The sequence below is a fragment of the Canariomyces notabilis genome, assembly GCF_033297395.1.
Source record: "Canariomyces notabilis strain CBS 508.74 unplaced genomic scaffold N656scaffold_1, whole genome shotgun sequence".
NCBI lineage: Eukaryota > Fungi > Ascomycota > Sordariomycetes > Sordariales > Chaetomiaceae > Canariomyces > Canariomyces notabilis.
In genome coordinates, this window is record NW_027041823.1 from 2661942 (window position 1) to 2681121 (window position 19180).

The window sequence follows — 19180 nt, forward strand, 5'->3', positions numbered from 1 at the left end:
TTCATAACGGCGTCACATCACAGCACACATACTGCGATTTCTACACCGCATCACTATGATACCCCTCGAGCACCTAGGTTACGGGTCCTTCAACCTTCCTACCACATTTCTCCTGTAGTTTGCTTGGTCTTTTCCCCCGGTTCTCATAAGTAGCATTGCATTTGGTCGGTTGGGTCTATTTCCTCCCTCTAGCGATACAGATTTCAGGTCACCGTATGCGGCACCTATGGCAGGTAGTTTGATTTCCACACCAGCGGATGGGGGTTGTTTGTCTTTGTCCTTGCATATCTGATGGCGTTCAGACCCGGTATAGCACAGAGGTCGTCTGGGACATGGTATGTCAGATTGGGAATACTATACCCTGCCACTCTCCTTCCCTTCAGTTGGTTCTGGGAGCTTTGCTACAGTCTCAGCAACGCCCTGAGACTCTTCAATTTGTCGGTGGAGAGGGACTTGATCTAGCGGACAACAGCCTCTTGAAGAGAGGTTCAGCGTCATACATGTAGGTAGAATAACACCGCTTGCTCAGTCTGGTATAGCAGGAGGAAGCGATTGTCATGGACCGGATGAGGTAGATGATAATGGCATTCTTCTGGCTGTGCCTGGCTGCGAGATTGGCCCAAACAATGCGCATGTGTCCAGACTCTTGTGCTGCAGCTTCGACGACGTAGTCGGTTCAGGTCCAGGATTCCGCATCCCGCCTCAGGGGTATGGGCCCCGTCCCGGTGCCGCAGGGTGGTTAGCTACTGCATAGTGATGTCATGATCAGGCGTGCATACATAAGGTACGCACATGTGCAGGTGTACGGTTGTTTGGAAACGGAACCCGGGCATTTACCTCGGGGCTAGAGACACTATGTACTGTACAGGAAAGAACACTTTTATCGAGGACTTCGCGGCAGATCTTTTAGGGCAGGTGTCACTATTGACGACTATTCAACCCGCATATCGCAAACTTGGTTCAACATTCACACTCTATGGATTTGAATTCCTAAATTCTGAAAAACTCATAACGCGTAACAGACCGCATATCCAAGCTTCTATTAAGGCTTTTCAAGTGTGAAAATACACTCACCTATAGAGTTGCATGTTTTCGATCTCACTTCTACTGAGGAGTCATCAATGGTACAAGTACGGGGGTATGAAGTAGCTTGAATAAAGGGATTCATTCAGTTCATTCCGCTACTGCACGCAATCACCAGCTTTTCCAGTCACCCCCTCATCACTGACCAAGAGACAGCGTATACCCCCCATCCACCACCACCGTCTGCCCATCAATATACTGATTACACGCCAACCCCAGCACCGCCTGGGCCATGTCAATATCCCTCCCCGGCCTGCCGGCAGGAACCTTGCCCTCATACTTCTCCTTGTCCAGATGACTCTTCTGAAACTCATCACTCTCATCCGCAGTCATCTCACTGGGGAAAACCCCCGGCGCGATCGCATTAACCCGGATCTTATGCCCATTCGCCGCAATCTCAGCCGCCAGCAGGCGCGTGAGATGGCTGGCCGCGGCTTTGCTCGCGTTGTAGCTGAAATGGTGCTGCGCGCCTTTCACTAAACCGCTGATGCTGGTGATGTTGATCACGGTGCCGGACCAGTGCGGGTGCCGCTCTGAACTGGCTTGCAGCAGGGGGAGGAAAGCGGCCGTCATGAAGTACATGGATACCACGTTGGTCCGGTAGGTGTCGGTCCAGTCGTCGGCGGTGGCCTTGTCGGTGTCGAAGATGTTTTGGCGCATTTCAGAGGCCGATTGGGATTCGGGTTGGACCGTGGCGGAGGAGACGCCGGCGTTGTTGACGAGGATGCAGAGGCATTTCTCACGGGACTGGATTTCGTTCGCGAGGCGGGTGACGTCGTCTTTGGAGGTTACGTCCCCGGGCAGGGCGATGATTTCGCCTTCGATGTCTTTGTTGTAGGTTTTGACGACTGTGTTGAGTTTTTCGGCGGAGCGGCCGACGATGTATACCTTGGCGCCGTTCACGGCGAGGGCTTGCGTGATCATCAGCCCGATGCCAGAGCCCCCGCCGGTTACGAGGGCTACGCGGCCTTTGAGGTTGAAGAGGGAGTTGCGGTTGAAGTCGGAGTGACTGGCGGCGGCGACGCTTTGGGACATTTTGGTTGAGTTGGGTCGGAGCTGGTAGGGTGTAGGGTATGCGGGTGAAATTCGAAGGGCTGCTGCTTTGACTGGTACTGGTGCTGGTTCGAGAGTCTTGGGTAGGATACTAAGTGCTCTGGTGGCGGTTGCGAGACGAGCTTTGGTGGCTAGACGGGTAGTGAGAGAGAGGCTCATGTTTCCTGGAACTCTGAGATGGTGGATTTATAAGCAGCTGAAGGCTGTGAGGAGCTCTGGCTTTTTAGATGGCGAGAATAACCAAGCTCGCCGTCTGGAAGCAATTATCGAGTCAATGACGAAATCCATACGCACATAACTCGGCTGGTGGTTTGACTTGTGAACTCGATGACGAGAACTTACACGCAATTGACCAATCAGTGATGGGGTTGGAGTGGCACGCCAGTGTCGATCAGCTGGCGGGCCAATTACATCCTCAGGGCAGCCCAAAGACTCAGTCCGATGCTCCCGATGGTTTGGTCAGAGTCAGAACTAGTGTAGTTCAACATTGTTCCAGGTCAGTGATTAAAACCCAAAGGAATCCAAACACATAAAACTATAGATGAATCTTTGGAAGATAGAGAGGCTTTACCTATATGGCCGGAGGTCTTACGCTACGTCTTTGTAAACACGTGCGTCCAGCCGACTACCACCCCCTTTAGCGAACTGACTTGTGCGCAAGTAAAAGATGATATTACTTCTGGCAGTACAACAAACGCTTGAGAACAACTTTCAAGGTTGATACCAAGCTCAGTATCTATCTGCCTGCGGTTTTGCTGCAAGATTGAACCCTAGCGGTCGAGCCAAGCGCCTCTGCTAGCACTCTATGTGTTCATGTTGACGCCAACCTGGTACCGACCTCCTGTCCTAGTTGAGCTTATCGTCTGTTTAACTTTAACCTGAGTCCTGGGGATCCAGCTAGCTTGTATCCTAGTCCTGTCCGTCATTATCCCTTTGATTTGATACCTCCTAATGTATAGTAGGTACAATAACGAGAAGCGAAGTAAGACGAGTATAAACTAAGGTACAAGTACATGACATACCTACTGAGAACCTCGTAGATTATACAGCTAAGTGAGCCTAACTGCCTCAGCTGCCAATGGCCTCTCCAAATTATCCTGTAAGTTCATGGAAGATTTGCCCAGTAAACCTGCCAAGTGTGTACTGTACCTAAGCACTTACAGTACTACCATAGGGGGTAGAACTTCATTCGCATCTTCGGACTCAGGCCGATTTGCGACGACAACATAACTCGTACAGCACACGTGCATCATGCGACACCAAAGGCTCCGGAAAGTCTCCGGTCTGGCTTCAATTTCAACTAAGTATAAGTTATTTAGCATGACCATTGCCAACAGAACCCTCGACAAAGCTTAAATCAGACTCTGCAAACTACCAGTAGTAGTACTGTACCTCCTTACAAGGCACCATCAAACTTATATACCCAAACAAAGTCATCTGCACAATGGCCGATCAGCAACAACTTGAAGATGCCGAATACCTGCTCGCGCATACGGGACGCGAGGTTGAGCGGCTTTCGATGCAGCATGCGTGGATCCAAAAGAGTCTCGACGGCCGCATTGTCTTTGCCCCGGTCGACTTACAGCGGCCGGGGCTGAGGGTGCTCGATGTCGGTTGCGCCGACGGTAAGGGATGAATCGGGCCAAGGTTCCTTTGGGCAGGAAAAAAAAAAAAAAAAAAAAAAGGAAAGGAAAGGGAAACTGCTGACGCTCTCTGCCATGCCATAGGAATCTTGCTCCGTGACCTGCAGAAACAAGTCCACCCCTCAGCCCAGCTCGTCGGCGTCGACATCATGCCATCATTTTTCCCCACGCCGGAAACGAGCCCATCCGAGTCCGGCAACAACATCCGGTACGCGCTTCAAGACATCTGCAAACCATTCACCCCGGATCTCGTCAGCGCCTTTGATCTCACCCACGTCCGGTATGTGCTTATCGGCACCGCTTCAGTCGGCATCCCCGCGGCGGTCAAGAATCTTGTTACCTCGCTGGCTCCGGATGGCTGGCTACAGATCCAGGAGCTTTTCGTTGCAGACGACGCCCCGGGGGATACGCCCGCCATGAAGGACTTTAAGGTTGTGTTTCGGACCCTTCTTGAAAAGATTGGGATGGATGTTGGGTTTGCGGCTGAGTTGGCTGAGGTGTTTAAGGAGGCGGGCTTGGAGAATGTGGAGTGCAAGAAGGTTAGGTACCCTGTTGGTAAGAGCGCGGGGAATGAAGAGGACAGTGGGAATTCGATACTGCCGTTTAAGCTTACTGTTCCGACTATGGTGGAGTCGGTTGAGAGTAAGTTCGGGCGCTTCATCTTCTGTTCTTTGAAACTCTACTGACACCGGGACAGGTTTGGGCGCTTCCTTGCCCGCGTCTGTGACAGAGAACCTTGGTGAGAGATTTGAGAGTGAGATGGCCAGCGTCGGCGGATTCTTTGAGAGCTATATCGTGTGGGGCCAGAAGCCCTTGTAGTGATGCTCATGTTCGGCTACATTGAGCATTGTGCGCCTTGGGGTTGTTTCTAGAGATCAGATATCCATGCGTTCCGGTCCAGGTTGGAGCCCACCTACCTTGACTTGGGGCTAGAACTTTGGTCATCCTGTCACTGGCAGGAATCCAGGGGTTGAGGTTCTACTGATCATCTTTATCCTGAAGATCCGACTGACTGTTTAGGTAGGTACAGTACAATACCCTAGTCCTTCCTCTGGATTATTTGTTTTGAATCTTCCAAGTCTGTCCGCTTCTCCTGAATTCCCAGCTGTGGTTAGGTTCGTGTTGTGCTGTACGTACCTCCAAGCTAGCCCCGATGATCGCGTTCAGTCCATTCTGGTTTGTAAGTGTGGCAGGAGCCACTGCATCAAATCCTGTAGTGTACCTATATATTGTGGTTCGGGCTGGGCACTGAACTTGAACCTTCAACCCACCCCCCAACCACACAAGATCATGATGCCATCACATTCTTCCAATGCTTCTCGGGTTGGCTTCAAGGTCTGTTCTGCAGTCATTGGGGCACTGGTACCTTTGGTAGTTCAGTATGATCCTTTTACCCCTGAACAAAGCAAGCATTTCCCCTATGTTGGCTAGGCAACGACGCTCCTGACTCCTGACTCGGAGCAGTTTTGACTGCCATGATGAACAGACAAAAAACAGGGCAAGTTTTTACAGCATTTCCCTTTGCACTGAACAACCAAAATACATTATTGATCCCTCGAGCAACCTTTGATCAGGGGTGGAAACTAACAGATATTCAGATTCGGATTCGCTCGAAATACTTTCAAACACCTACCGCCCTGGTAACAACTCGTCGTCCTCGCTATCGGGCTCCTTTTCTTTCACTTTTCCTTTCACTTCTCCTTTCCGAACCACGGCACCAGGCTCCAGCTTAGCCTCGTACGCCGTGACCGTGCGCATCAATTCCGCAATGTCTTGCATCTTATCCTTGGTTCCAGTCCCAGTCTTCTTCCCTTCCCGCCTACTCTCACTCTCACCCCCCTCACTTTGATCATGATCATCCCTCTCAACCTCATCCCTCCACAAAACCGGCAGCGACAGCGCCGTACACGTAAACCCCAAATTCAACACAAACCAACCCAGCACCCGCGCCACATTAACATTAGCCTGCAGCCTTGGCTCAAGCAGCGTCACAGCCAGCTCGGTACTGTTGGGGTCAAACTGGCGCTGCAGCACGTCCCATGCACCCAAATACGAATACCTGATCAAAGCCTCGGCATACCCTTGCAGATTCTGCCACGTCGCCATCTCGGAACTGTTGGTCACCGCCACCGTCGCCATCACGTCCGACATCATGTACAGCGCCTCGCGCACCCACGGGTCGGGGACAATATCATCATCCGAGTCATCTTCAGTGTCGGTCTCGATGACATTGGGCTTGATATACCTCCCCCGCGCCGAGAAGCGCACGCCCGCGGTGAAGTTTACCGTCAGGTACGTGTAAGTCCTGTCGGGCTTCACCCCGGCCTCGCCCGGGCGGACGGAGATGATGTGCCCCCTTTCCTCGCGGTTGGGGATGGAGTTGTTGAGGGCTTGGTAGCCGAAGGGGTCGACGAGGAAGGGCGCGTAGGGGTAGGCGCGCGAGAGGAATATGATGGTGGCCATGGTGCCTGACCAGCGGAAGGGGGCTGGGTAGGAGGGTTGGTCGATGACGGCGATGTTGATCTTTTTGGTGCCGAATTTGACGGGGAGGGGGAGGGTTGTGTTGGTTGGGTCGAAGAGTACGCCGATTCCGGGGTGATCGACACCGGCGGAAAAGGGGTCGTAGTTGGATGCGCTGACGGCGGTGCTGTTGTCGAGGATGGTCTTGATATATGAGGGTGTCTCGCCTGTCGGCCAGGTGATGTTGTGCACGACGATGCAGGGGATCGTGACGTTGTGGATTTCGGAGCCGACCGGGAAGGGGGTGTCGTTGGTTACATGTCGACATGGCCGGCGGTTTTCTAGGCCCGTGCCGGCGGTAGTGGTGTCGGATGCGTTGGATGCCGTCTGGCGCTCCCAGGCGATGCTGGCCAGGGAGGCGGCTTCGGCAATTTCTTGTCTGTCAAGCATGTTGCCGGACGACGGCCAGTTCCAGCGGAAGAACTGCGCCGTGGGGTTGCCCGTGGCGACCCTCGCTGCCCCTGGCTCGCCGAGCTGTGAAGAGGAGCTCCAGTCCAGCGCACCCTCGATCAGCGGGGCGCCGATAAAACTCAACCCAAAGAGCAGCAGACACAGGCGTATCATGACAGCCTGCGGTGAGAAGAGGCGGCCGCCCATGGTAGTCGGCGGGAAGTAGTACTGGGTGGTCCAGCGGATGACCTTGTCTACCTTGTCGGTGTCGTATGGCCGGACGCTGCGGATCTTCTTCCATACAACGTGGGCGAAGCGGATGGCCAGCATGGAGGACCAGAAGCCAGCGATGATGTCGGCGAGCTTGGTGGCTATCGAGATGAGCGAGATGATGTCGCTGGCCCGCAGCTTCTGGCGGCCGAGCGATCGGAACGCCGAGGGGAACGCATCGTCGTTGGCTTTGTATCCTTGCAACTTGATCAACATGATCCAGGCAAGGGAGAAGTAGATGCTGAAGTGGAGCACGAGAGCAACCCATGGCACAAGCGGCTGTGAGTGCCCAAACCGCTCTGTGAAGCACTTGGTCCAGCCCATGGGACGAGATTGGGAATAGTAGTGATGGCCTAGGGTGTGTGATGGGAACACTTCAGGCACAAGAGTGGGAGCTACGTTGCAGAGAGAACTAGTATAGCTCGCGGTGTCTGCGTCCAAGTCTGGGTTGGAGTCTCAGGTTATCAATCAGCTCCCACTTAAAGGTGGACTGATAATACGAATCGATAGGCGCCCCGGGAAACGGACCGCTGGCAAGGCTCTCAGCTGCCAGTCTTGTATCGGCGGCGGTGTGGGCGCCACCATGCCGGCGGTAGAGTCTGGTAAAGTCTGATCTGAAGTCAAGAACCCGATTGATTGGCGTTGGGACTTTGAGCTGGACTAGAGGTCGTCCGGGTATGGGTGAGAAATGCAGTTGTGGAGGGACAGCGTGTACGGTAGACGCCCTGTGAGGGGTGATGAGCCCGGTGGCTTACATGTACATGCAAGTTGTCGCCCGCAGCCGCTCATCGTTGATCTGGTCAATTGGGCTCTTCTGCATCCAGGTCAGGTCTCCTGAATCATCTTATGAGATGCCCTTAACCTCTATCTCTGGGAGATGTAGTGCCATTTTGGCCAACACCACTTTCACACAGCTACTGACAGACAGGTTCTCGTAGTACCACCCATCTTTTCTGTCTCTTGGAAAACTCTCACAACCCGAATGACCATGTTGGCCTTGCTTGTTCTTCTGTTCCTTTTTTCTCCGGCATTGAGCCAGTGGATTGTCCCAGGGATCCAGCCCTGTGCGGTAAGTTGAGAGTAGAGTGCCCCTTTTCCACTTGCACAGGCTACCTAACACCCAAGTATCACAAGTCGCCCTGCGAGACTCTTGTCAGCCATTCTCTGCTTTCGCACTGCGCGTCCTACACACCCAATGTCCAAAGCGTCGTCAAATGCGCATGCGAAGCTACCGGCATCTGGACCACCGTGGGGAGTTGTGTGCTGTCGTATTGTCCACCGCCCGACCTCACGAGTATGTCGTTCCCTCTTAACTCCTTTAAGTTCACCGTGTACTAATATCTGATACCAGGTCTTGGCGGGAGCTTGCAGACGCTCTGCGCAGCATTGTACTTCTCTCCTCCAACTTACCCCTGAGACGATCAGCGTTCAATGACTAACACCAAGGCAACTCACTCCGGACAGAGACGCGCCAATCACGACAGACATTGTCATCACACACGGAACCGAGCTCATCACTTTGACGCCGTCGAGTCCGCCGACGCCGTCATCAGGACCCAAGTCGACCGAGGCCACTTCGACACCGACGACCAGTGTCTCAAGCAGCCCGGATACATCAGACAGCACGATCATCCTCCCACCGGTGACTCTGATATCGGGCTTGCTCATGCTATGGATGGCAATGGGCTTTGAAATGGGAATGTTCTGGGGTTGGTCTTGATCTGATCGAGTCCTACTGGCCCTATGTTCATGATGTATGCTATGGCTGCATGCAGAGGCGCAAATACCGTGAGGCAACACAGTCGTCTCACACAATGCCCTTGCAGAGCCCCTTTTATATATGATTACTCACGGTCTCACCCTCGGTTGTGGCCTCACCCCAACACAATCCTATCAACCATTCTATGACCGACGGCACTATACCCCGGAACATACTCGTCTCCGTATCCTTGCATAAACGTCTCTGTCTCCTTCGTCAGCATTGCACAAACGACCACTGAGTTCCAGCGAGACAAGAAACAAAGTTCAAACCAACTCACCGTAAGTAGTAGCAGGCTTAGTCCGACACAGCCATTGCATCGTCTCAACCCACCCCCCAGTGAGATTCACCTTCGGAAACTCCTCCAGCACAGCATCATACTCCCCCTGCTCCACCCCCAGCGCAGGATTTGGCCCCGTAAAGTCCATAACCACCCCGTGACTAAGCAACACCACCTCGTCCTCCTTGAACAGCGCAATCCGCTGTTCGCTGTGGAGAGCAATGGCATCCCAAACTAACTGCACCCGGCGCTCATCCCACCGCCTCCCCCTCCCTCCCCTTCCACTCCCATTCCCATAGCTATGAGCATGAGTCCGGATGAATTCACGGGCGGCAATGGCCCCATCAACCTCGAACCTCCTGTCCGTACTAACCAATTCCCCCGTAGGGTCCAGGCCAAGGTCATGGAACAGGGCAGCCAGGGCGTGAACCTCCTCGTCGACGGACGCTGCCAGGGTAGAATTGTGCTGTAGAACCAGCACGCCCCAGAGCCACGAGCGCATGACATGCTTGTACAGCTCGTCGTTGCCGTGTTCACGGGCGTACTGTTGTGCGGCGCGTACTAGGGGGGTGTCGATTACTGAGATGCCGGCGATGGTGCGCCGGGGGACCGAGTGCTTGGCCTCCATTGGGAGGGCCGGTAAGGCGGGGATGCATTCGGGCAGACTGAGGAAGAGGAAGAGGCCCGCAAGGAAAAGATGGCGTAGCTTGGTGGTCATCATGATTATTGCGTGGAGCTGGGTTGTGCAAGCATTGAAGTTTGAACTGCACTGGCATGAGATGATGAGGCAGGAGGCCTTGATGATATAGACAATGAATATACCTTATATACTCCGGTTTGTTTAGATTCTGTTCCACTGGGCGGATACAAGCTGACTTACTACGTGAATGGCGTAGTCCTCGTACAATTATTCATCGCTCCGAACACCCTCGGATCTTAGCCCCGGCGAAAAGGGGGGTTTGTTGATCTAATGACCAGGGATTGCTCCGACATCAACACGGAGCATGGGATAGCACACTGCAACATATCTCTAGGTAGGGTCTAGAAGAGGCGATAAACTACCTGTTACCTCCGAAAGAGTACGGATGTTTCCAGGGTCGAGACATAAGGCAGGCGACGAGCGACAGTAAGATTCATCCGAACCGCGGCCGTGATTTAGCACCGCAACCCAGGAGTAGCACGCCGCAGTATCAAATCCTCAGCTTGAGCTATATAGAGGCAATTGATCGCTTGATGAGCATGTATTAGTTGATATTGTATTACTAATAACTCGAGCATAACAGCCAAGCGTCGATACATACCTAGTCTACTATATCCTTCCGTAAGGAGGAAAACCAAAGGCCAGGTTAGAGACTCTTCCAACGTCCACCTCAGGACGCCCACCGTGACAGGTCCTCACAACCTCCCAAGATCCTCCTACTTAGCAACGCTCTGTCCAATCAACGGCCTCGTACCCTGCGGCAGAGTGACCCTGAAAACCAGCGCCTGGCTATCAAGGAACGGCACCGAGGCCGTGTCGTCGACAAACGGGATTTGGCCAAAATTGGCATATCCTAATCGCTGATATTAGCAACAAGAAACTCGCCATAAAGGGTAGCATAAACCATCCAAGGAATCCAAGCACGTACCGTCATTGCTCACAAAATCATTATCCGACAGCGTAAAGACATAATACTGATCCTTCACATCCCGCCCATCCTTAAGCTCATTAACCGGCAAAACAGCCAGCGCCTCCCACTTCTCATTCAGCAACCCCAGATCGACCGGCGCACCGTTATGAACCACAGACCCGTCCTGCGCCGTGAACTTGTTCAGCTGCGCGTTGAGGTTGTAATCAATAAACGGGCACACCACGGCAGGGGTGATGCCGGCCACGAGAGTAACAGAAGGCTTCTCAATACCCCCAACAGTAATGTTACCATTCTGTATATCGTCAAATGTAGGGCCCTTGATGTTTGTCGCCCCGGAGATATCAACAACATCGATATGGCGGTATCTCGACGTGGGGTCATCCTGGCCTCGCCCGCCGCTGGAATCACGCGCGAGGATGAAGAACTGTGTGTCCGACACCCAGTGTACTTCTGACTGCGCAGCGACACGCGTGGCGCCATCGGCTCGCTGGTAAGTAGGCAGCGGCACGACGTACTGAGCCAGGTACTCAATCTTGGGCTGTTTATTGGCGCCGGGCGTGATGGAATACTGCAGCAGGCGGGTCATGCGGCGCTTGGAGGAGCTCGCGCCGCCGTCCTGCATGGCGGCCGACTGCAGCAGGACCCAGAGGTCCTTGCCGTCCGGCGAGACGGTGAGGCCTTCGAACCCCTGGTTGTTCTGGCGGCCGTGCTCGGGATCTTCCGGCTCGGGGCTCGCATCCGGGTCGTAGATGGGCGGGGTGTTGGAGTTGAAGTTGACTTGCTTGCTGCGCACGGGAAGGATGGCGTCGGGGGGCTGGATGGCGGCGACCATCTGGCCGCTCTTGTCGAATTTGTACACGAACGGGCCGTACTCGTCGCTAATCCAGAAGCCTCCGTCGCTATCGAGGAAAAGACCCTCGGCGTCGAGGCTGATGCGCTTACCGCCAGGACCGGAGCCGCCGAAACCATCACCTGGGTAAGTCGCCGCGGGCAGAACCGGGAATCCGGGGTAAGTGAGCCCGCCGGTGAAGTCGGGGTCGAGACCGGTCAGGAGTTGGCCGTCGGGCCCCTTGAGCAGGATGGAGCGTTTGTACTTGAACTCGACGTTTGGAGGCGAGGGCTTGGCAACCGTTGCGTGGGGCTTTGGCGTGAAGGTGACCTCGAGGATATGGACCCTCGGAGCAGTATTGGTGGTCCCCTTGGTGTTCCAACCACGATCGGGTAAGCCATAGACGGTGCCCTTGTACTTGTCACCTGCCTTGTGCCAATTGGTGACGGCCATCGCCGAACCGATGGAGATGGTGTCACCGAACTCGTCACGGGCGTCGTGCGGCAGGGAACCGAAGCCAGCGAGCGAGTCATACTGGTACTTCTTGCCATTACATGTAACCGGCGGCGCGGCGGGGTCCTGTTTACAGGGAGTCGCTAGCGCCAGCGAGGCAAAAGCCACGGCGGATAACAGTCTTGAAGCCACCATTGTTGTTGGCGGTTGGTGAGACCCTTGACCCAGTGAAAGCAGCAGGGCTGGGCTCGAAAGCAAAGCCCGCGAAGGCTGCGAGGAGACGCACATATAGGCATCCTGAAGTTTGCCTCCAATCTGTTTACAATTCCCTTTTCGTCACCGCTGACCAGGCTGCCAAGAAGCTGTGGGAGATGAAGGCTGTCGTTGTTGCCGCTGGTGGCGCCTCCCGGATGACCTGCATTAATAGCGCGGGGGAGTATTGGAGACCTGCCAAGCATGTGCTGCAACATGGCGCTGCGATTGGGCTGCCTGTCGCTGTCTTGGCAGGGCTTCAAAGGGGGCGACCCCGCTACCCGACGGATCGGTCACCGAAACAGCGTCGTTTGGAGGTTTTCCATGTGCGGCGGGTGCCAGGAGTGAGCCTGGGGATGGGCTCTTGACGGAATTGAACGCCTAGGTCGGATATCGTCCACGTGCACATCTCCAGTTCTCAAGCACCATGGTTGGCCAATTGCCTTGGGAGCGGAGCTAAACGGTCGTCATGTCATAAACTGCCAGTGGGAAACTCGTCTTTACCAAGACCTGTCAAATGTCAAAACTGTCTGGTTGTCAGCTTTGCTTCTTCGCAGCATGCATGTTTTCGATGAGTCCCATGTGTGACTGCAAATGAATTGACAAATCCGTCCACGGGTCCGTTGGACCAGGCTGTCGCAACGAACCATTTGCACCGCGACGGCGCGACATCGGGGCGCAGAACGTTGATGCGATTATTTCGAGAGTTGTCGCTCACTGATGTTCAAATCGGAAACGGAAAGTCAATTCCAGTGGACTAGCGGCGGATTCTTCTCAAGAATGCAAGTTAAACCTGGAAAAATTACCGACGGTTAAGAATTGGAGAAATGAATGAGAATGCGCCAACAGCGGATTGTTCAAAACTTCACGCGATGTGAGGATGTCTCCGCCGGATTGATGTTCCAAAAAAGCAATCGCGGCACCGCGGCTTGACACGGCATTGCAAGCCGGGATTAGGCGCAGGGCTGCGTCGACGTGTCAGGGGAAAGGCGCATCCCATCATGCATGGGGGACACGGGGCACCGTCGAGCACCGTATAAACCACGGTCTTGAAAGGCGAATTACCTTCAGTGCCGGCCAGAATTTGACTTCACCATCGAACAGCGCAATGGCAAGCCGCCGCCTCGTTCTCATCACAGGCATCAACGGTTACATTGCGGCGCACACGGCTGCTGCCTTCCTCAAAGCCGGGTACGCTGTGCGCGGCACCATCCGCGCGAAAACAGGAAACGCCGCGTCGCTCGCCCGTGCTCTTAGTCGCTACCATGACGGCGACCGGCTAGAGCTGGTCGAGGTTCCCGATGTCGGCGTTGACGGAGCATTTGACGCGGCTGTTCAAGGTTCGACCGTCACTGCCCATATCCACCAGCCAAAATGCTTTACTGACATGTAACGAAAGGTGTCGATGCAATCGCCCATCTCGCCAGTCCCGTCTCCATGACGGAGACCGACCCGGCGCCCATCATGCGCGCCGCTGTTCAGGGCACCACCTCCCTGCTTACCTCGGCATGGGCCGAGTGGCAAGCCCGGAAAGGTGCACTGCGGTCATTCGTATTCGCCTCGTCCATCAGCGCCATCTTTTCTCAAGCAAAGCCCCCGGGGCACGTCTTCACCGAGAGTGACTGGAACACAGTCGCCGAGGAGGAGGTCAGCAGGCTTGGGAAGGGGGTATCCGGCTATGTCCTTTACCAGGCGAGCAAGACGGCGGCCGAGAGGGCATTTTGGACGTTTGGTGAAGAGAAACGGCCCGGGTTTGGCATGTCAGCGCTCTGCCCTGCGTAAGTTCCGCTATCCTTAGTACCCGGGACCACAGCAAGGCTAAACAACTTGAGTGCGAAGCCCTGTGCTTGGGCCACCGCTCTACCTCCCTCAGCCCATGTCCAAACTCAGCATGCGAGTCAACGACATCTACGAGATGCTGCGCGGCGGCCCGATACCAGAGTTCTCGCCCATCAGGAGCACATTTGTAGACGTGCGTGATGTGGCTGAGTTGGTCCTCAAACGCGTTGAGAAGGATCTTGAAGATCAGGTTCAGCCGGCTCGGGAGCGCTACCTGGTGGTCGGGCAACAAGCTGTGTCGCCGCAGTTGATGGTTGACGTGCTACGGGACGGCTTCCCTGAGCAGCGGGACAAAATGCAGCAGGGGAATCGCGGCGAGAAATATCCGAATATGACATGGCGATTCGACGCCGCAAAGGCAAGCAATCTGCTGGGCAGGGACTGGATCAGCTTCCAGAAGAGTGTGGTCGAGAGTGCGCAGGTGTTCATAGAGGCAGGCGTGTTGTAGGAGGAGAACAGCGAGAGGGAGAATGAATTATGAGGCGCTTGAGAAAATGGGAGGAAGATGATTGATCCAGGGCTCGAACCTTATAGGCAAAAATGAGGTTTGAGCCTGGACTGCCATTTGTGAGTCTGTAAAGTAACTTTCGTCAACTGGAGACTGTCTGAGTATCACTCCCGGCTTGAACACCTGAAACCGCTACACAAGGCCGTTATTAAAGCGTGGCAGTTCCTGTTCAGAGTGTTGAGAACTTGCTGACTTGAACAAGCTGAACCTTGCCCAAAGTGGACTTTCTTCCGCACCCCACCACGCTCCAGTCGTCACTGATCGGGTACCGTACCTGGGCGTACCTGCCCACTTTACCTCAGTAGGCAAGCAAAGAACCATTACCCTAACCCTGTGAACGCATGACGTGGCTTCACTGCATTTTAGCATCGTTGATACCGGTACGAAATACGAAGTATGTTGGTCACTTTTTCGACTGGAACGGGTGATGCAACCAAACGGTGCCTGCTACCACGGCCGGTTGCCAATTTGCGTATCTCTGTGAAGCGCTTTCAGACCCGCGAGAGATGCCCGAAAACGAAGTCCCCGTAGGCGAAAACACGACAAAGAGAGCTGTAGGTTTCCAATTGGCAATAACGGGTCCAGGTTGCTTCCAAGCCTAAGCTTGCCAAACATCTACATTTCTATCTCTTATCCTGAAGTACTCCTGCAACCTTGCTGACACGTCCCGCTTGGAGTGCGATCAATGCCGGCTCAGAAAGGTAAGCGACTCGATACCGGCTTCCATCATCACGGATCCACGGATCCACAATCATCCTACCTTCAGCTTCCCTTGGCTCTCAATCTCATGCTGGCAGACTCGGCGTAGAACCTGAATTTAGTGGCTGAGAAACGATGGTTAGATCCGCTGCGACAAGGAATCGCCGTGCGCGAACTGTCGGACGGCCCACCGAACATGTAGCTCGACCGGAGCCGGGCAGAGGCCCAAGGAGGCCCGCCACCGGGTGCTGATCTCAACACAATAGTGAGACCACCAGTTACCTCACGGGGGCAGTTAGTTAGTTAAACGCGGACATCACTGACGCCCCTGGTCACCATGACATGCATGTAGCGAGCGCAAGATCGACCTCTTTGAGGCGCGGCTTGCCAGCATCGAGGGCATGCTTCGCGAGCTGACCGTCTCGGTCAACCGCCGGAGCCCTTCCGGCTCGTCCCCCGCCGATAGCGGGTCCGGTGCGGCCCCCCTTGCTCACGGCCCCACCGGCTCCTCGCCGGCTGCCGTGGACGGCGCTGGTGCCGACCTCACATACGGAGCCGAGGACAGCAACGACGCCGACTCTGCGTTCCAAGGGGACTCCTCCATGGCCGCCCAGACGGTGTTTGCAAGCGAGTTCCTCGAGAACACGGTGACCGGAACCCTCGCCCACGATCTGGACCCGGACATGCAGTCGGCTTTGTCATCCCTCCAGCAGATCGTGAGCATGCAGAACCGCCCCAGCGCGCACGAATCCCGCTTCGTCAACGCCAAGCCCGTGCCCAAAGGCGGCATCCGTGAACTCCCCATGCCGCCGGCCCACGCCGTTGTTTCGGCACTGCGCGAGGCAAAAGGTGCCGTGTCTCAACCCCCTCTCCTGACTCCCGTCCATCATTGGTCCCCGCTAATATCCTATACTTGGCAGACACTCCACCGGTGGGCTTCACAACAGTCTGCACCTTCATCGCCATGGGCAACTTCACCGCGCACTGCCGCAAGGTGTACTTTGCCACCGAAGACTACAGCCTCATGGAATGGGGGACCGTCAACGGCGGGCTGTACTTCCTGTTCCAAGAGAAAGCGGCCTTGGCGGCAGAAGGCAGCGCCCAGCGCGACCAGCTGCTCGAGTACCAGACCCTCTGTCGCGACAACCTCGAGACGGCCTTGACCAACCTCCCGCTGCTGCTGCCCGCGCGCAGGGAAAGCATCGAGGTGGTGCTGATAGGGGTACGTTCCATGGCCGTCCTTCCCCGTTCCCAGGGTTAATAAAGCTGACGACAACCAGGCCTTCTACGCCATCGAAATCTCCAAATACACCCTAGCCCGCGACCTCAACTCAATCGCCGCAACACTATGCCAAAACCTAGGCTACCACCGCCTGCGCACGTCGACGCCAGAAAGCGAATCCAAGGCAGCCCTCTTCTGGTCCGCGTACCTCCTTGACAAGGCCCTGTCCCTGCGCGCGGGGCGTGCCCCGGCCATCCAGGACTACGACATCACGGTGCCACGGACTGTGGGCGCCAACCTCAACATACCCGACGAGCTGGGCGGCGCGGCCGTACGGGACTGGATCAGCTTCTCCGAGATTATGGGCAAGATCTATGAGCAGCTGTACAGTCCTGCGGCGTTGGCGAGGTCGCCTGAGGAACGTGCTGAGAGTGCGAAGCAGTTGATCCAGGCTATGGGTATGTACTGGACATTGCCCGCAAAAAGCTTGCCCGTCTGGGTGTTGAGGAAAGCACCGGCTGACATGATGTAACAACAGAGTACCTAGCGACAGAGAAGGAACCCCTGATGCGACGGGTCCGGGAAAAGGTCGAGCGCACCAGAATCGGGGCCAACACCCCGTTCTCGATCGACATGGCCATCATGAGCGACGAGCTGCTCTACTGGGGTGGCCTCACGCTGGCCTACCGCGCCATTCCGAGCCCGCCTGGCTCGCCGAGCACCTTTAATCCCGAATGCATCCACGCCGCGAGGGAGGCATTTGCATGCCATGAAGCGTACATGGCAATGGCGGGCGACAACCTGACGCTCAAAACAAGCTTTCTCCAATGGTACATAATACCCCATTTTATCCCACCGCTGCGCACAGCAAACCAACGCTAACCCAACCGGACCAGGAACGTCCTCTACGTCCCCTTCATCCCCGCCATAGTCCTCTTCTGCCACGTCGTAGAGACGTCCGACCAAGACGACCTCCGACGGCTGGCAGACTTTGTCGAGTCCCTGCAGCCGCTGTGCGCCATGTCCGCGGCCATCGACAGGCTGCACCGAATCTGCCATGTCCTGCACAAGGTGGCCAGCATCTGTGTCCGGGCCAAGGCTGCGCAGCAACAGCAGGACCCCGGGCAGCAGGACCATGATATGCTTATGGTGGGTAATAATATTGATATGTATCTGAGCCAGCTGGGATTTATGCCCCAGTTTGGCGGTGGTGGTGTGTACCCTCAGATGCAGCCTGGCGGCGTTGCTGCTGCCAACTTCAACGACGCGCCAGGTGTAGAGCTCAATGCAGAGCTGCAGGCGAATCAGTTGGGTAACTGGTTTTCGGCCAATACTCATATCATTGGCTTGCTGGAGGAGGATCTGTCCGATTTCGAGCCGCGTGGTTGGCCGTCTATGGGAGACGGTCAGTAAGTGAAGTGGATAGCGTGGTTTAAGAGTCGAGAAACTGGCGTTTGGGCGTTGGGAATTCGGCTGTACAATGTAATTTGAAGGCAAGGGACGTTCCGCTCCTTCTCAGAGTATTGCAGCGTTACGCTCGGGTTCTCCGCGCAAGTTTTTGGTGAGCCTTCCTCCAGTCGCCGGCAATGGTACTGTAATCACGTAGTGCTGCCACGTCCTCGTGGTGGACAGGTACCAACGCTTCGCGACCCAAATCAAGTAAACCATCACTCACACAACACCGATCGCGCTGGAACAGGTCATCTTCAATCGGTCGGTTTCCGCGGGTCGTACACCTCGTACCCTTCGTCCTCGGTATCGCTTTCCACAAGTTCACTCTTAGTCGCCCTCACCGCATCTACCCCAGCTTCACTCCTCTTCAGACCACCACCACCATCGCCGTTCCCACCCTCACCCTTACTATCCGCCCCCCCAACAGCACCCCCACCTCCACCCGCACCACTCCCAGAAGCCACAGGCACAAAAGCCGAAACCTTAAACCCCGTCTTCTTAAAACCCCCCTTCTTAAACCCGCCACCCCCTCCCCCTCCTGTGTCACCCGCCGCCGCAGAGTCTCCAAGCTTGATACTCACGACCGCGCCCTCATGAGCCTTTTGCTCTTGACGCCTTGCCCGGGCCGCGGCGGTCGGGTCGCGCACCATGGCCTTCATGTCCTTGAGCCGCTGCTTGTGGCTGTGGTCGTAGCTGCTGAGGTGGGCTTCGTAGTCGTTCATGCGCGAGTACCCCTTGGCGCAGAGCTGGCAGTAGAAGGATTGCAAGGCCTCGCGGGCTGAGGAGGTTTGGGCGGGGGGAAGGGTTTGGTGTCGCTGTGCGTATGATATTAGCAGGAGGGTATTTACCACTGGTTTCAGGCGGATTGAAGTGGATTGGACGCTTACTGGAGGCATTTTGGCTTTTTCGAAGACCCGGACGGTGGGAGAGGTTGGGAACTTGGTGGTGTAGGTTTTGGTATGGGAGGTGATGAAGTTGGATTCTCTTTAGAATTCTGAGAAGTCGCGAGATGCTAGATGGAACGGAAGTTGTCTCTGCAGCTGATGTCTGCCAAGAACCGTCCCTGCCACAGCGCCGCGGTTCACAGTACAGTACAAGAACACTGTACGGATAGGAATGGCTTAGCGCGGTTTGACCGCCAAGGTCCTTCAAGCCAAGGTGCAACTAGCACCTCAACCAGGACTCTCGCAACTCAACAAAAGCCGTGAAACACATTGTAGCGACACACGAGAAAACCGATCTTGTAGATTGCGTGCACGGTCTACGCTTCTCGCAGGCCGGCGTTGCCCTGCCGGTT

At 55.4% G+C, this 19180-nt stretch overlaps 7 protein-coding genes across 7 annotated transcripts; 2 read left to right on the forward strand and 5 right to left on the reverse strand.

Annotated features, from left to right (window-relative positions):
• Window positions 1-1084: 1084 nt before the first annotated feature.
• N656DRAFT_774074 (NAD(P)-binding protein) lies at window positions 1085-2417 on the reverse strand. The gene has a single exon (XM_064814191.1). It carries the CDS (start codon window positions 2116-2118, stop codon window positions 1222-1224), a length of 897 nt encoding a protein of 298 aa, XP_064675418.1. The 5' UTR covers window positions 2119-2417; the 3' UTR covers window positions 1085-1221.
• A 1092-nt stretch (window positions 2418-3509) lies between these two features.
• On the forward strand, window positions 3510-4676 carry N656DRAFT_825878 (S-adenosyl-L-methionine-dependent methyltransferase). Its single transcript, XM_064818460.1, has 3 exons — window positions 3510-3761; window positions 3864-4421; window positions 4477-4676. The coding sequence occupies exons 1-3, from the start codon at window positions 3581-3583 to the stop codon at window positions 4596-4598; spliced, it is 861 nt and encodes a 286-aa protein (XP_064675419.1). The 5' UTR covers window positions 3510-3580; the 3' UTR covers window positions 4599-4676.
• Window positions 4677-5337: 661 nt separating this feature from the next.
• N656DRAFT_841447 (uncharacterized protein) lies at window positions 5338-7626 on the reverse strand. Its single transcript, XM_064818993.1, has one exon. It carries the CDS (start codon window positions 7281-7283, stop codon window positions 5409-5411), a length of 1875 nt encoding a protein of 624 aa, XP_064675420.1. The 5' UTR covers window positions 7284-7626; the 3' UTR covers window positions 5338-5408.
• Window positions 7627-8757: 1131 nt separating this feature from the next.
• Window positions 8758-9626, reverse strand: N656DRAFT_804894 (uncharacterized protein; the record flags this gene model as incomplete). The annotated part of the gene is made up of 2 exons (XM_064818332.1): window positions 8758-8922; window positions 8999-9626. 2 exons carry the CDS (start codon window positions 9624-9626, stop codon window positions 8834-8836), a joined length of 717 nt encoding a protein of 238 aa, XP_064675421.1. The 3' UTR covers window positions 8758-8833.
• A 788-nt stretch (window positions 9627-10414) lies between these two features.
• Window positions 10415-12106, reverse strand: N656DRAFT_786459 (uncharacterized protein; the record flags this gene model as incomplete). Its single annotated transcript, XM_064816525.1, has 2 exons — window positions 10415-10551; window positions 10627-12106. 2 exons carry the CDS (start codon window positions 12104-12106, stop codon window positions 10415-10417), a joined length of 1617 nt encoding a protein of 538 aa, XP_064675422.1.
• Window positions 12107-13271: 1165 nt separating this feature from the next.
• On the forward strand, window positions 13272-17844 carry N656DRAFT_794275 (NAD(P)-binding protein; the record flags this gene model as incomplete). Its single annotated transcript, XM_064817255.1, has 8 exons — window positions 13272-13503; window positions 13563-13941; window positions 14003-14446; window positions 15562-16058; window positions 16130-16431; window positions 16490-16889; window positions 16970-17261; window positions 17328-17844. 8 exons carry the CDS (start codon window positions 13272-13274, stop codon window positions 17842-17844), a joined length of 3063 nt encoding a protein of 1020 aa, XP_064675423.1.
• N656DRAFT_804922 (uncharacterized protein) lies at window positions 17826-18902 on the reverse strand. The gene is made up of 2 exons (XM_064818333.1): window positions 18771-18902; window positions 17826-18698 (listed from the first exon to the last, which is right to left on the reverse strand). The coding sequence occupies exons 1-2, from the start codon at window positions 18777-18779 to the stop codon at window positions 18138-18140; spliced, it is 570 nt and encodes a 189-aa protein (XP_064675424.1). The 5' UTR covers window positions 18780-18902; the 3' UTR covers window positions 17826-18137.
• Between the last annotated feature and the right edge of the window lie 278 nt (window positions 18903-19180).